Below are 17,156 nucleotides of genomic sequence, written 5' to 3' on the forward strand. Positions count from 1 at the left end.
CCCCTCAACGCGGGGGCTGCGGGGGTCTGTGTTACGCCCCTGTGGTGAGCCTCCATATGAACGTAATCCCCAATGCACAGCCTTCAGCCATGCCAAGTGGGAGTTGACTGTATGGCCTGCCCATGAAGCCACGCAAGATACCAACCCCAGCATGAAAAAACTCACTGCACAAGAATTTGGGCAAAGAGCAGCATAGGGCGAGTGCAGGGCATGGCTTTTGCACCCAGCATCCATGCTTAGTCTCGGGTCCCTTTTGTTCTGCCAATGGGTGAAAGGCAGACCTTGCATTCTTATTAGTCAATTCAAAACAAAAATAAAGATTTGCAGTTTCCTGATCATGTTGCTTCCAGTGATGATCGTGATAATTTGTTATGCCTAAAAATGCTGTGTTTTGTATCAAAGATTTTTTGTTCGTAACGGAATACCCTGACTGGGCCAGCTATAGTGACACCATTTATGATGTAACTTAATGAATTATGTCATTTACGTTATGATGTATGACGTAATTTTTTGTTTTACGATATGAAATGCTCCATCCATATTTCATGTTTATATAATGTATGGTGCATAACATGCACAGTAGGTGCTGGAGCAGGGCTGGCATATGGGAAAGCCTGGACCAGACCTTATGTCACCGAGCCCAATGTGTACAGCCTTTACCCAATGCCGAGCAGGTTCTCTGTGCAGAGTCTGGCCATGGCCAAGCACTGCCCTAGCCCCTGTGTTACCAAGATAACTGTGCACAATCTTCTACAGGTCTATCAAGCATGCGGCACACAACCTATGCCCATGTGCAGCAAGTTCTGGCCACAGGGCCAGTGTCTCCAAGTCCATTACACGGGTTTTTAGCTGTGCACAGTGCCTGGTCTGTGGCCAGGCTCTGTGCAATCTCCCATGCCACATACTGCAGTGCTGATGGACATTAGGCTTTAGGTGCATGCCTGGCTTCTGGGATGGCCCTATATCCGCGTCTGTGCTACCAAAAACTGCTGTGCACAGGTTTTGGGCATAGACAGCAGGCTCTGGACGAGCCCCTGTTACCACATTGCTCACTCACTGTGCATAGTCTTTTACCATGCATAGATGCACTGTGATTATTATATTTATTTACATTTTGTTTCAGAACTCACAAAAAAATCAAATTGCAAATCAAACTTCAGATCTGGGTTATCAAATCCATTAGTGGATTTGCGAACCATGCAACACAATTATGGGCTTTTCTTTCTTTTGTGGGGCAGTTATCTTTCCCACTGGGACCCCAGATCCTCCATGAGGTCCGAGGATGTTCCCCCAGCCACTTTATGCTCCCATGGTACTTGTTACAAGGATGCAAACTTCGGTACTTGGACAACCTGTAATAGCTGGCACAACATACGATTTGTATGGAAAATGTCCTGTATACGGGGAATGACTCGTACCGGGCAACGAAGCGAACCCCTATACGCCTCGTACCCTGGTATGACTCGTTCTGGGGGTACGACTCATACCGGGGTACGGGTCTTATAGGGGTATGAGGCGCACATGCGAGGCATGTGTATGGTGCGTACCCCAACATCGCGCATGTACGCACCGTACCCCACTTTCCGTGTCATCCGTACGCACCGTACATACGCACCGTACCCCTGTATTCATGGGGTGTACGACGCATACATGAGGGGGTCTGTCTCATACTGTTTTCGGGATGTACAAGGTTTTTCCGGCACTTTTTGGCTCTTGTAAAAAAAGAGCCGTACGGAGTGCCGTTTGTACGAATCGTACTGGCTGGGTTGTAAACTGCTGCCGGGAATACATGGGAACGTCGTGTACAGAGCAATCCGAATCGGAATCGCTTGTATATACGAGTTGTATGGTCTTTTTTACAATTTGTATGGAGGGCGTCTATTTGTACGGATCGTACTTCCTAGGTTGTAGTGGCCTCCTTACAAGTACGAGTTGTATGGGGAAAACGCTCCATACCACGATTTGTACAGCGTTTTTCCAGGATCGGAAACGGCCCCTTTATGTTATCAATTTTGGCTGACAACAAACTACAAGATACAGTCACACCCCCCCCCCCCCCCAAAAAAAGCAAGGAGTAAAAACCCAAAAATATTAATTGAAAAAAACTGTCTTAAGAAACATTATGGCTGAGCCATAAAAACTATTGAAATTCAATTGTTATAATTATTGCTACCATTTGAACCATAAGACACTAGCACAGTCAAATGATCTCAGAAACAGGCATTGATTTGAGGTGCCTCAAGATGGAGATAGATGGCCAATTGTTTTTAGTTATTAAGTCTCATACATAACATCATTGAACCTACATTTTTTCACTGAATTATTTAAGATTTGTAATCATAAGCTTTGCTGTGAATATATATTTGTAGCCAGCTCATTCATAAATTATGTGAAGCTGTGTAGAACAAAAATATTAGGTCTATTTGTGCTTTAGGAACTTGTTTTTAAGATTGTGTGCCATGATTCAGGGTAAAATACATAAATCAAAGAACAGTGCCCAAGAATTTTTGTATAGATTTTGTCATAAACCATTGATTTGTCAATGATGTGATTGAAATGTTGCAAATCTGTTTGTGAAAGAGCAATCCTTTTTTATTTTTACTAGTCGAAAGAGGATTCAGTGCACAACATGAGCCATTCTAAGGGACTGCCTGGGTTACCACCTCTTCCTCCAAGCGCCACTCAAGAGCCTTCCGAATTATATCAGGTAGGTTAAAACCTGGAATCAAAGTTTGGCCATGATCGCTGATAGAGCAGTTCATGGTCGTTGTTTGTATGCCAGATTATAACATATTTACCCCTCTAAGTGTTTGTGAACAGTTAGCTCCCTTTTGCAACTCAAATGCATTTTTTTAGGTAGCACAGCTGTCAAACAGACCTATTGCTAACAGTATACACAGCGTGGACTTTTCATCTGCCCTTTTAACCATTGGCTCTCTTTGACCTGCATACTAGTGTGACACTATGAGGAGACCCAGATGATGAAGCATGTCACCATTGGCGGGTGATGGGAATCCGTCCTTTTAAAGGATTTTTTCTTTTGTAGCCTGCTAGAGTTAAATAGGTTAGGAGTCAAATTTTTTAAAAGTCTTTTGTGGTTCTAACTGTTTGAATAGATCCGTTTATACGGATGTAAATGGGCGCCCATCTTTTAAGATCATTTTTCAATTGTAGCAATAATGATGGATATTTGGCACAGTATAGATCTGTTATTTACGGGGTGATCTTGATGCCCAGATATGTGACATCCTTCCGAGTCGATTGAAAGGAGGTAGATGCCCCAATCATGTCCATTTCTTGCCCTGGTAAGGTCAGGTTGAGCAGGAAAGATTTGTTTAAATTAATACGTAAACCCTCCACCTGTTCAAAATGTCTTAATTTGGCTTGAAGGGCTTCTAGAGAGGCCCGAGGAGAGGTAATTGACAGTAGCACATCATCTGCTTGTGCCAAATTTAATGCCGCAAACGGAGGCGTCCAAGCGTATCATGGCTGCCAGAGGTTCAATGCTAAAAGCGAATAGCAAGGGTGATGGCGGACACCCCTGCCTTGCCCCCCTCACTAATTGAAAAGGCTCAGAACTGACCCCATTAATCAGGACCCTGGCTCTTGGCATAGCATAATTGGCCTTAACCATAGCAATAAAGTGGTCACAGAAACCAAATCTCCGTAGGGTATGGAATAAATAGGACCCATCCACCCAATCGAAAGCTTTCTTGGCATCCACTCCAACAGGAAAGCCGGTATCATATTTTTTAGTAGCTTTTCCGACCTGGTGGATCACCCTCCGTTGGTTGTCAAGTGTCTGTCTACCCTTGATGTATCCGGACTGATCTGGGTGGATCAGATCCAGGAGTAAATCGTCTAATCGTCTAATCTGGCTGCCAATATTTTCGAGTACAACTTGGCATCTAAATTTAGTAACGCTATAGGGCGATAGGAGCCACAATGCTTTGGGCCTTTGACCGGTTTTGGGATGACCGAGATAATTGTCTCGCTCATGGAAGAAGTGACCACCTGCCATGTAATAAACAAGCATTTGCAATGCAATCGGTCTTTCAATTGTGAGATTTTGAGCTATTGGCATTGTAAATGAAAATGCCTTTCATAATCTTAAAAGCAATTGTCATTTACAATACCAATAGGTCAACGTTTGGCAAAAGCGAGATCTATTGTATTGCAGAGCGCGGTGTCCCTGAAGCGGACGCTGCGCTCTCCATTAAAATTAAACAAACAAACAAAACAAAGAAACAGAGCACGGTGTCCTGAAGCGGGCGCCGCGCACACCATTAAAGTTTAAAAACAAAACAAAAATTACACAGAGCGCGGTGTTCCTGAAGTGGATTCTGCGCTCACCATTGAAGTAAAAAAAAAATGTAACAGAGTGCGGTGTCCCTGAAGCAGGCGCCACACTCAACATCAAAGGTAAAAAAAGAAATTATTAAACTGAGCGCGGTGGCCCTGAAGCGGGCACTGCGATCAGCATTCAAGTTTAATAAAAAAATTAAAAGCTGAAAGAAAGCACAGTATCCCTGAAGCGGACGCTGCGTTCATCTTAAAAGTAGGAAACCATTTTTTAGGTATCTCCAATTACGTCATGTTATATGTAAATATGTCAAAACAGGGGACGAGACACTTGACTAGTCCCCATCAGAACACCATTTGATTCTGATGTAATGGAAATCAAAGTAGTCTCATTTGCATATAAAACATTTTTAAATAATACCATAAATACACTAGACATTGGAGCCTTAAAGTTGATGATTGCAAAGAGGCCCTTAATGTATCAGAGAAAAGTGCCCATTAAAGTACATTTTTGAGTTGTGAAGATCAAAATATCACACAAGTGCTATTATTCTAAAACCCACTTAGAATTATTTGTTTATTCTATTATAGCAGAATGCTTGAGGGGATGTGTGCAAGTAGCCAGATTATAACACATGGCTATGCCACAAAATACATTTGGAAAAATATATTTTGGGTAAAGCACAAAACAGGAATACCAAATGAATTGAACTGGGACGACCTGGAGGTTTTCAGATTTCACAAATTATTTTTGAACGTAGCATTGCCAGTGGCCAGTAGAGATATAGCTCAAAAGTGAACAAGCATAGGAGATCCAACTCAGGAAAAATGGCATTTTAAACTCAACTGTCTTATAGAGGCTGAAAAAACAATATACCGAAGCCGAGGATGCCCCAAAAAAGTTTGATACAGTAATTGGTCCTGGAGAATGTGCCCTAGAATTGAATGAATGCCTGGCCATGTATAGAAAAAGTTTTTGATATGTAAAAGGTAAAGTTGCCTACTTGAGCTGTTGACATATTGTGGTTCATTTATTTCTCTTGTGGTTAAGATGAAAAATATAATTGCAGCCCAAAAGTTTCAATTTTGATGTATAACTAAACATGAAAAATCAATTTTTAAAAAAGGAGCAAGAATATTAACAACATATCATAAGGGTAATGTTAAATTAATGCTGTACGGTTATGATTCCGATCTTAAACTTGCAGACCATTTGGCAAAATTGGTGTATATAGTAATGGCAGTGGCTAGGTCCTTGATATTGCAGAATTGGCTGTCAACACAGGTACCTTTGTTTCCGGAGTGGTTTCAAAAAATGAAGAAAGTTAGAAAGAGTGAATTACTTTTTGCACAACGAATGGGAGGGGTGAGAAAGTTCGATAAAATTTGGAGATCATATTTTGATTAATTATGGAACAAAAGCTTTAAGATTATAAAGTATGTTTTGTCTTTGCCTTTATTTTTTGTAAATTTTGTTTTATGTTAAGATTATTGTAGTATATGCCTGTATGCTCTGTTTCAATGACCCCAAGAACTTCGATAAAAAAAATCTATACATTTAAAAAAAAAAAAACCATATCATAAGGGTCAGTGCAGTTGAATGATGAAGCCATATGCATTTTGAACATTTCGGTTTTTGGTTTATAATAGAATATTGTTAACGATGGGACTTTTAATGTGGGCCATTTGCTCTGTTGCGTCTAAGTTTTTACCATGTCATTTGGAGCTATGTAGAGCTATCTGTCCTTGGTCCACCTCATGGCTGCGTAATTCTCGACTTTGTCACTGAGGCTGGCCCTACGGAGCTGGAGCCTTTAAAGCCATGATTTTATTCCTCAATAGTTTGTCTGATATATCCACATTTTTTATAAGTCTGGAGGTCACCTGGGGCTGAGATAGTTAACAGCATCTGGAATAGTTCGTATCCCTTTTTTAATCGACTGAAGCCTCAGGAATCTTCTGCGTTCCTCAAAGAGGCAGGACAAATGCAGAGCTGATGGGCAAACGGTTCCTGGAGAAGGCCACATAGCCGGCACGTGTTGGTGGGTGGCTGACATACTCATGGGGGTAGTAGATCTAGAGATGTAAAGCAGCCCATCTGAAGCTGACAGAATTGAATTTTATGACAAGATGAAAATGGTTCCATAATGTATTTTCTGAATACCTCTCTGGTCAAGCTGATGAGAATTAAAGAAGCATGTTCTCTTTTTCTAAAGGCCCGAAAATCTGATGCAAAAAATTCTGTTTTATCAGTTTTATTCAGAATTGCTTTGAACTGAGGGTGCGGCCGATCTAGATTCCCCAAGTCTGCGGCACCCCTCAGTCCGAGCACATCAGCAAAGGCACTGGCCCAGTGGTTTGATGGGCCCAAAATATTTTCTGTTTGCGGATTCAAGCCAGACGATGTTTTTTAAGGAACCTTCTTTTTCTCCGCATACTGAGTGCATATAATTTAGGAGGTTAGCTCATTGTGTAAGGAGTTGGTCACTCCATCTTGATTTGAGTTGGGGAGATGGTATGCAGGAGTTTAAACAATGATCTGAATACTGCGCTCTCTCTCTCTGTGATTTTTTTTTTGAAATATATTTTTATTGCAGAAGTATAGACAAAATCACGCAATAGGCCAACCAATACACTGGTGGCATCCCCTTTGGGAACATGACAGGAGTATAGTACACAGCCAATTAGCCCACATCCCGGAGGCTGGGCGGCGCTTCAAATTGTCAATCTCCGGTAGATACCCCAGTGCGTGCCCTGTTCGGGCGACAGGTCAGTAACGTCTTGTAATCTGCTTTTACCCCCCAACACCCGTTCCCCTCCCTGCATCTACAAGCCCCAGGCTGCACATTCATACGCTCCCAGCAAGTCCTGTCCATCTCTTCCCCGGGCCTGCTAGGTCTAATAAACTGCTTCGCTGTGCTGAGCCACCAACCCCTTAAACATCCCCCCCCCCCCCACAACTGCTGCTAATGCGGGCACCCACAACCTTCAGAGCACCTACGTACATCACCCATCAGGATCCACACATAAACATTCGATCCCCATGGAATTCCGTCTTACCTCTACTCTTCTTCCACATCGTCAGTCATATAGTCCCGCAACGCCTGCACCACTAGCTCCCAGGACCTCGCCATCTCCAGACATTTTTCATTGCCAGACCTAGTTGCCTGACGCATCCTGATCACACCCTCGCAGCCTGCCCACTTCAACAGCTCATTCCTCCATCTCCTCACTGATGGGCCTTCCTTGGACTTCCAGTGCCACGTTATTTCACGTTGTGCCAGCATGATCCCTAAATCAATAAATTTGCTCGTTAATTTAGTCTTCTTAGTGTGTGGGAACCAGAGGAGCAGGCATGCTGCCATATCAAAATCTACCTCCCTGTCCGTAACAGTATTCAGGAGTTCCCCAACTTCCGGCCAGTACTCCCCCAACTTCGGGCATTCCCATAGCAGGTGATCTAGATCTGCCCCCGGTGCCATGCATCTCGGGCACCCGGCGTCAAGCACCTGGAAGTGCCGTCTCAACCTGTCCGGAGTCAAGTACGCCCTGTGCACAATGAAAAAATGCACCTGCTGAAATCTCGCGTTCCTCGTTCCCTTCCATGTCCGATGCAATACCTGGCTCCATATGGTGTCAGGTATGGGTTTACCTATGCTGACCTCCCAGCGCGACTTTAGCGCCGACAAGGGAACCAGTCCCTCATTCAACATTCTGGTATGCAGGCAGGTCACAGCTTTGACGGTGCCCGCGGCCATTACCACATACTGGCATGCCATGGTCACCTCCGGTTCTGTCAGCCCTCTCCCCCAATAGCGCTGCATCGCTGCTACCACTGCTGCGTGCAGTAGGAATGTACCGTCAGGCAATCCGAATTGCTCCTGTAACGTCTGGAACGGGACTAACGTCCCTTCTACATAGAGGTCTCCCACCATCTGCAGGCCCAGCTCCTCCCACGCCAGCAATTGGGACCAATCGCCCCCGTGCGGTAGCGCTGTCAACATTCCCAGCGGTAGCTCCGGCGCATATGGCCGGTCTTTCCTCGCCCTCTTCAGGCTCCTATTCCAACACAGTTGCAGCGTTCTTTCCTCTATCGTAAGACCCGTCGCATCCAGTTTCTGTTGCAGTATGATATAGGACAAGACATGTCTCTGGATGCCAAGCCCCCGGTCGTGATCAGGACCCCGGAATTCCCTGGCTACATTCTGTGTTAAAACCTGAAGTTGTGCTGCCAGATAATATAACTCAAAGTCGGGGACGGCCATCCCCCCCTCGGCCTTGGGCCTTGTCAGAGTGGTCAACGCCACCCTGCGCCGTCCGTGGCCCCAAAGGAAGCCGGTCACCAAAGTCTTCAACCCACTAAAGACCCTCTGCGGGATCCACACCGGCAATGTTCGAAAATAATAGAGTAGCCGCGGGAGTGCTACCATCTTTAAGAGAGCCACCCGACCCAGCACGGAGAGAGGGAGGGAAGCCCAGAAGTCCATGCAACCCTTCAGCGCACGAATACAGCGCTCCACGTTCCCCTCTAAGAGGTCCGCTGCCTCATGGTAAATGCGCACCCCCAAGTAGGTGAAACAGGAGGGTTCCCAGGCCACCTGTCTTGTAAGCCGCGGACAGAGCGTAGCCTTGCGCAATGGGAATACACAGGTCTTGGACCAATTCACTCTGAGGCCTGACAGCCTCCGGAATCTACTCAGCATGTCAACCGCACCTTCCAGAGCCCGCCCAGGATCCGCCAGGTACAGCAACAGATCATCTGCATAAAGTGATATGTAGTGCGACTCAGGTCCTTGCACTATCCCGTCATACACGGTGCCCGATCGTGCCTGAGCTGCCAGCGGCTCCATCGCCAGAGCAAATAGCAAAGGAGACAGCGAGCATCCCTGTCGCGTTCCTCTACGGGCCGGATAGGCCGTAGACACAATAGGACCCAGCCGTACTCGCGGCGTCGGCGACGAATAGAGCACCTTCGCCCAACTCCGGAACCCCTCCCCGACTCCAAATTTCATCAGTACTCCATCCAGGAACTCCCATTCTAGGGTATCAAACGCTTTTTCAATATCTACTGCCAGCACCACAGGGTCCCGGGCCGATGTATCAGCACCAGCAATGACTCGGACCAGACGACGAATATTCATCGAGGTACTCCTGGTCGGGATGAAGCCCGCCTGATCCCTATGCACCAGGGTGGTCATCTGCGGCAGGAGCCTGGTAGCCAGGATGCGACTCAAGATCTTGTAGTCTACCGTTAACATAGACAACGGGCGATAAGAGGTCACGTCCAACGCATCCCTACCCGGCTTCAACAGCGGCACCACCAGTGCCTCCCTCATGGACTCAGGTAGCCACCCCATCTGTTTCGCCTCCGTGTATACCGTCAACAGTCTAGGTGCCAATATATCCACGAATTTGGCGTAGAACTCAATCGGTAACCCATCCACACCCGGAGTTTTGTTTCTAGCCATGTGTTTTTTCGCTCCCCTTATCTCTGCCAAAGTTATAGGGCCTCCCAGATCCTTCGCATCCTCAGTATCCATTACCGGTAGAGGGATCGGCACCAGGTATTCACCTATCTCCGAGGCCTCCGCCTCCAGGTGGCATTCATAGAGTCCCGTGTAGTAAGACCTGAAGCGTTCTAATACTGCAGATTGAGAATAAACTACTTCTCCATCCTCGCGTCGTATACTCATAATCGGGCACCCCCTGAGTTCCGAGTCAGCCAGCTTGGCAAGGAGCGTGCCCACTTTGTCCCGCTCATCATGCACCTTGACAGCATACAACTTATAATCATAGCACCGCAGTCTTTCCGTCTCAGTCGCCACCACCTCTTTAGCCTGCAGCAATCGCTCCTGTAACTCAGATCGCTCGGGTCTGCGCTGTTCCAACCCTCTCAATGCCTCTTCCGCTTTCGCAAGGTCATTCAAAACAGTCTTTCTCACATTCGAGAACCTACCCATGCACACCCCTCTGATCACCACTTTCATCGCATCCCATTCAATCGATCTGGTTGAGGCTGAGCCTCCATTGTCCGAAAAATAGCAGTCAATGCCCTGACGAATCGTGTCACTAAATACTGGGTCTTCCAGCGTGTCCGGACGCAGTCGCCACTATGGGACTGCCGATCTCACCTGCTGCCACTGCATTGAAACCAATAGGGGATTATGATCTGAAATGGTCCTAGATAGATATTCAGAATGAATCACCACATTCGCCAGGGAGCCACCACACAGCACCGAGTCTAGCCTAACATGTAGGTCGTGTAGCATGAAAAAATACGAATAATCTCTGAGTTCAGGATGTTGCGCCCTCCACACATCCATCAAACCCCACCTTTCCTGCCATTCCCTCCTGTGGGTCGCCAGTCGGCGTATCGGGGAGTCGACCAGAGGTGGGTGTGACCTATCCAACAGCACATCAGTGATAGAGTTAAAATCCCCTGCCAGTAGAATAGGGCCCGCTAAAAAAGAGGCCAGCGAACATGATAAACCCTCAAAAAAGCGAGCTTGGTCAGAGTTGGGGGCATATATGTTACACAACACCACCTCCCTACCACAGAGACGTCCTTCAACTGCTACATATCTACCCTCGGGATCCACCCGCTGACTCGTGACTTGAAACGGCGTACCCGCCCGTATCCAAATTAACACCCCTCTGGCGAATGCCGAGTAGGTCGTGCCAAACACCTGGCCCCGCCACCTCTTCTGTAAAGCCTCGCACTCTTTCTTAGTCAGGTGAGTTTCCTGCAGCATCGCTATCTGAACGCCCCTTCTCACCAAGTAGGCATGTACCTTATGACGTTTCACCATCGTGCGAATACCCCGGACATTCCATGTAACACATTTCAAGTTAGGTAACGTCCCCATAAAGTGCTGTTCCACACAGTGGCACTAGCCAACACTTGACCCCCGCTTCGCAGCAATTGTACATCCCCCTCAAAACCTTACCCACAACTCCCTTAACCCCCCACCCCAGGACAGGACCTAATAACCCAGCTTCAGTCCCGTTCCAAACCTTAAACACCCCGCACATCACGCTAACCTGTGGTCATCACCACAGAGGACCTTAAGGGCCCAAAGAGGGCAATGGAGCACCGAACCAGGTCGGCAGAGCTGCCATCCCACACCCGCCGTCCCAAACTGCTTACGCAGCCCCATACCTGGCAGTCCAATAAAAGGTCCGGAGAGTTCGTGCCGATAGGCATCCCAGAGTCCTTAATGAGGGTCAAGCCTCACTCATTAAACATATCATCCGATGTCTGTGGGGTGACCACCGGCCCCCTCGCACCCCCCACATCTGAATCGTCCCCTCCGGTCTTCTCCTCCTCCTCCTCCGATTCCGATCTGCCAGATGTATTCTCCTTCTGTGACCCTGTGATGGCCGCTGTAGCCGCCAGAGCATCTCTTCTGTCGGCCAGTAGTTGCGCGTCTCGTACTGCCTTTTGGAGCTTATTGCGGGAGCGGATGCGCTGTGATTTTCTAAGCTTGACTGGTTTCTGCCGCTCCCTGCCGTCTTTGTGAGCACGATCCGTCCCCGCTCGGTACAGTTCAAGCCACGACCAAGCCTCGTCGGGGGTGTGAAAAAAGTGAGTCTTGTCATCAAGGAGCACTCTCAGCTTGGCAGGAAAAAGCAAGGAGTATTGAATCCCCTCCTCTCTCAGCTCCCTCTTCACTGACAAGAAGGACGCTCTGCTCCGCTGTACCTCCTGCGTGTAGTCTGGGAAGATCTTGACCTTGTTATTGTCCACCTGGAAAGGACCCTTGGATCTTGCCATCTGTATCAACAGATCACGGTCCTTATAATGCAGCAATTTGACCACCATCGGTCGGGGCGGTCGGCCCTCCAAGGGCGGCTTGGCAGGAACCCTGTGCGCTCTTTCCAGGGAAAAGAAGGGGGACAGACCCTCCGGCGCCACAACCGTTTGGAACCAGGACTCCATGTAGGACACCGCATCACCTTTCTCAACTTTCTCTGGAAGCCCCACTACCCTCACGTTGTTCCGCCGGTTACGACCTTCCGCGTCCTCCGCTCGTCGCTCCAGGAGCGCCAGACGGCCGATGATATCTGTCAGTTTATGTTCCGCGGTAACCACCGCCGGTTTCAGTTCCTGAAGCAGTTGTTTGTTCGATTTCACTCTATCAGAGAGCTTGGCGTGGTCCGCCCTTAGTTGGCCCAGCCCCGTCGCCACCTGTGCTATGTCTTGGTGCAGCGTGTCCTTTGTAACAGCGATCGCTTCCAATATGGCGTCAAGGCGTTGGTTCAGCCGCTGTTCCCGTGGCGAGGCCTCCATCGGGGCCTGAGCGCCGCCATCCTGGGCCAAGACCATCCCGCCCTCCTGCCCCCGTGGCGCAGGGAGGTCAGCATCCAGCGTCGCCATCGTAAATGCGCAGGCCGCGCCACTCAGGCCACCTCCACCGATCACCTTTCACCGTGATGACCCCCGCAAACCTCTCCGATCCAGGTGCCTCCCAGCACTGCCCGATGGCAGGGGACGATCGTATCAGTATGTACTACCCCAGATCCAACCTGTTCACCCGGTACTCGTAGGCCCTTTACCGTGCACAGCCGTGTGCCACAGTGCCACGATCGTGCGATGCTTAGTGCCACCAATACGGTCACAGCACTTCCAGTATCCACAAGGATCAAGGCAGCAATCCCTGCACGCACTGCCAGAAAGTCAAGTAGGCGTGGGCCAGGGAAAATCGGGCCCACCGCTCAAACCAGCCCCACTCAGCGTGCCATATAACTTGCACCACTCGTTGACCACCGCTCCATCAGCGCAATGTTCCACGCCCCCTGCTGGGCAGACCCCGCCTTCTGTCATCAGAGGCCCTGAGCCCCTCCGAGTCCAGCTGCACCCCTGGACACTCAGGATCTACAAGGCGTCGGGTCCGTGCTCAATGCCGCCGCCATCTTGCCTTCCGCTGCAGCTCCTCAGGGGCCTCCAGCCCAGTGTGCTAGTCCCCGAATCACCACTGGCTTCGCCGCCCAGTCACAGCTGCCACGGCGGCGAGCAGCTCCCATAGGCCACCAGAACCGCCGCCAAGCCGTCAGGCTCCGGGCCCTCTCGCCAGGGCACAGAGAACAGGAGGGGGAGGGGCACCGTCCTCGCCGGATCCCAGCCGCGGGCCGTCTCTGCAGCACCGGAGCAATCCCAGCGCTCCCCGCCTCGGATCTCCGCTCCATTCGCCTAGCCCCGCAGCCTGCAGCACGCCAACTCCGTCCTTGCGCTCAGCCGCTAGCGCTCCCGGTCTACCATCGCCGCCATCTTGTCTCTGTCCGCCGATCGGGTCCTCCCCGGCTCCGAGGTCCGGCGACGTGCTTCACCCGGGGTCTCGACGGGTCCTAACTCTCCCTCCTGGGTCAGCAACCCCTCGCGCCACCAGTTCACGCTGCCAGGGGCTTTTGGGGCACTTTTATCAGGATGTTAGTGGGACTCGGCGCGGAGCAACTCGCTCACACAGCCATCCCGGTCGGCGCTTAAGCCACGCCCCCCTCTCTCTCTCTGTGATGTTCAAGAAAGCACCCAATTTCCCTGGGAGGGCTTCTGTCCCATGTGCCATAGTTTCCTTTAAAAAGTCCATATTTTAGGGCAGCAAAAGAAACAAGCAATGACAAAGCCAATAGGTCTGTGCTGTTCTGGGTGAAAGTGCTGCTTGTTTTAATGGCAAGACCTACTGTAATGTGTTTGGATCAAACAGTATATCAAAGCCTGTGCCATTGAAAAACGTTATGTATTAACTAGATCCTGCTGCACCAAGCATACTAGCCAGGAGCTTCACATGCCAAAGCAAACAGCTATTTTGCTATCTACAGCTCTAGTGCCGTCAGAGTGGTTTCAGGATATTTGACTATTCCATTAGAGAAATATTGATTGGTACATGTTTAACTTGCAATATATTGCATCTGCTGTATGTGTGGTTCTTTGTACAGCTGAACAAGTGTGATCATATGTGGTTTATTACTGTGTGTTTGCCTGTGTGTTATGCACATTAATGTCTGTGTGGAAATGCATGCTAATAATTATTTGTGTATGTGACCTAAGGTGCATTAAAGGATTTAGTGTGTGCAGTGGACCAATGTATGCTGCTTTATGGAGGGAACAATTTACAAGCAATGGAAGGTAAACATTTAGCATCTTTTGAGCGTGAACCCCTTATTGTTCTCCCTTAGTGGCTGCCTCCTGGAGATGCTCATCCAAACTGGGTTCACTGTAATAAACAACTGCTGGCAGTGGCAGCAATGTTACACACCGGGTTCTCCTAGTTCACCACTAACCATGCACATTATGCTGCTTTTCTCACCGCAGCTCCTCAGGAGAACATCCATGCAAATGTAGAAAGGATGGCCTGGTGAAATATGGGATGGGAAGAGGTCGAAGCCAGGCGCAGCCATGGACAATCAGTCACCAGGTTGCTGGTAACAGTGAGATCTCAACTGTTTTCCACGGTGATATGGAAAAGACCACCCATACTGAAGTGGAAATAATGGCCCAGCCGCTTCTTGGACAGTGCTTCAAGCAGCATGCATTGTGCACAAGACTTTACTAGGATGGATTTAAGCTTATTGGTTAATACAGAACTGGATTATACGTGTGGTCCAGGAAGATGTGATAGTGTGGGAAGATAAGGATGATATTTGCACTGTGCAAACTAGGCGAAGTCTCCGGCCCACACTCCACTTATTGAGATGGACCGTCATCTTGGACTGAGCCTTTCAGTCATCTTTTTTGAACATTTGAATCACTGTGAAGCATATTTTGCTCCACCTTAAAGACAGAAATGAGAAATGTTGCAAACCATGGAGATTTAATAACAAATTAGTAAAATTACAATGTCAGATCAAATCAAGTAAGCATAGATCAGTAGTCACCTGAATACAGCATGTATGAATATAATCCAGGAAATTAAATTAGGCAAATGCAAGTACACTTTATTTAAAGATAGCATATGCAAAGTGGGTTAAGATACCATTCCCATATTCTAAGCTTAGGTTGTGGGCAAGTCGAAAAGTTTCAAAGCACTGGTGGCAGCAAATGTCGCATCAAAAGTAAAACCAAATGAAGGTTCCAACCTAGAAAACGAGAAAGGAATTTGCTCAAGAAAGTAAGTCTATGAGCAGCAATATATGGAGAGTTGGGTTGAGTGAGAGAGAAAGGAAGAGGTAAATAGTGTTGCAGGGATTCTGCACATACACAGAACTATGCGCAAGACCTCAGTGTACAGTGGTTTACCAACCACCCACCTTAGTGCCCAGAAACCCCAATCCGACTAGGTATAGTGTCTCATTCGTTCTCCGTACTACAGCGAAGCTACCAATGATTAGACATTCTAGAACATGTAACTCAGACTGGTAAACAGTCATAATATCGATTCCAAAATATAGAATGGACATAATATTGAAGTAAAAATATAGAATGGACAAAATATCGAATGGACACAATATAGTGGTTAAAAATATCGAATTTAAGGTAAGTAATATCGATTTTCAAAATATAGAAGTCAAAATATCGAAGTATACAATATAGGCATTAAATATATCGATTTTTTAATAATATCAATTTTTTTAAAGTGTTTTGTATGTTAGTATATGTGTGAAAAGTGTATATTAATTTTTGTAATGTATGTTTAATGTATTTTAAGTAATGAATTTTATGTTATTTAATTTTTGAGTAATTTAATTCTGTAGCGGGTTGTGGGTTTATAGGGGAATAGGGTGGGAAGTAATTTAATTATATTAAATTACATATTAATTTTGAGCAATTATTATTAATTTTTAATTAAATTTTGCTTTCTAGTTCTGTAGCGGGTTGTGGGTTTATAGGGGAATAGGGTGGGAAGTAATTTAATTGTAATTAATTAAATATTTTTATTTATTTATTGGTATTCATTTTGAATTTATTGTTATTTTTTAATTGGTAATTAATTTTTATTAATTGCCAAATAATTTGTATTAATTGATTAATTGTTAATTATGTTAATTTTCTAAATTTATTTTCTGTAGCGGGTTGTGGGTTTATAGGGGAATAGGGTGGGAAGTAATTTAATTGTAATTAAGTAAATACTTTTTTTATCTATTTGTATTGATTTTAAATTTATTGGTAATTAATTTTTAATTGGTAATTATTTTCTATTAATTGGCAATTAATTTTTATTAATTGGTAATTATTTTGTATTAATTAAATATTTGATAATTATGATAATTGTATTAATGTATTTTCTGTAGTGGGATGTGGGTTTATAGGGGAATAGGGTGGGAAGTAATGTAATTGTAAATAATTACATATTAAAATACTTTTTGTGTATTGATAATTAATTTACTGTTAATTTTTTAATTTTTATTAATAATTCGTTTTTTTATTGAAAATTAATTATTTGTTAAATAATTATGAATAGGTTATTTTTAATAACTAATATGTAGTTGTATTTCTAATTAATTATGACATAATATTAAATTGGTTATTAATTTCAATTAATGTTTTATTGGTTTTGATATTTAATTTATTTTTAATAATATATTAAATCATTACTTTCCCTACTGTTAAACTCACTGGAGTGGGAATAGTAATTTTCACCCTCCCGCTATCCAACGCTTTCCCTACTGTTGCACTCTCTGGAGTGGGAATAGTAATTTTTACCCCTACGCTATCCAAAGCTTTCCCTACTGTTGCACTATCTGGAGTGGGAATAGTAATTTTCACACTCCCGCTATCCAACGCTTTCCCTACCCGTTGCACTCTCTGGAGTGGGAATAGTATTTTTTACCCCTACGCTATCCAACGCTTTCCCTACTGTTGCACTCTCTGGAGTGGGAATAGTAATTTTTACCCCTACGCTATCCAATGCTTTCCCTAC

At 46.1% G+C, this 17,156-nt stretch overlaps 1 protein-coding gene across 1 annotated transcript in view; it reads left to right on the forward strand.

Moving 5' to 3' along the window:
• The window catches only part of DNAH3 (dynein axonemal heavy chain 3), a 660,573-nt gene that overhangs the window by 14,594 nt on the left and 628,823 nt on the right, over positions 1-17,156 (forward strand). Inside the window, exon 2 of the mRNA XM_078665068.1 lies at positions 2,606-2,707. Within this exon, the coding sequence (XP_078521194.1) occupies positions 2,606-2,707 (102 nt within the window). The remainder of the gene's footprint in view (positions 1-2,605; positions 2,708-17,156) is intronic.

This window comes from Lissotriton helveticus, chromosome 10, assembly GCF_964261635.1.
Source record: "Lissotriton helveticus chromosome 10, aLisHel1.1, whole genome shotgun sequence".
Classification (NCBI taxonomy): Eukaryota; Metazoa; Chordata; class Amphibia; order Caudata; family Salamandridae; genus Lissotriton; species Lissotriton helveticus.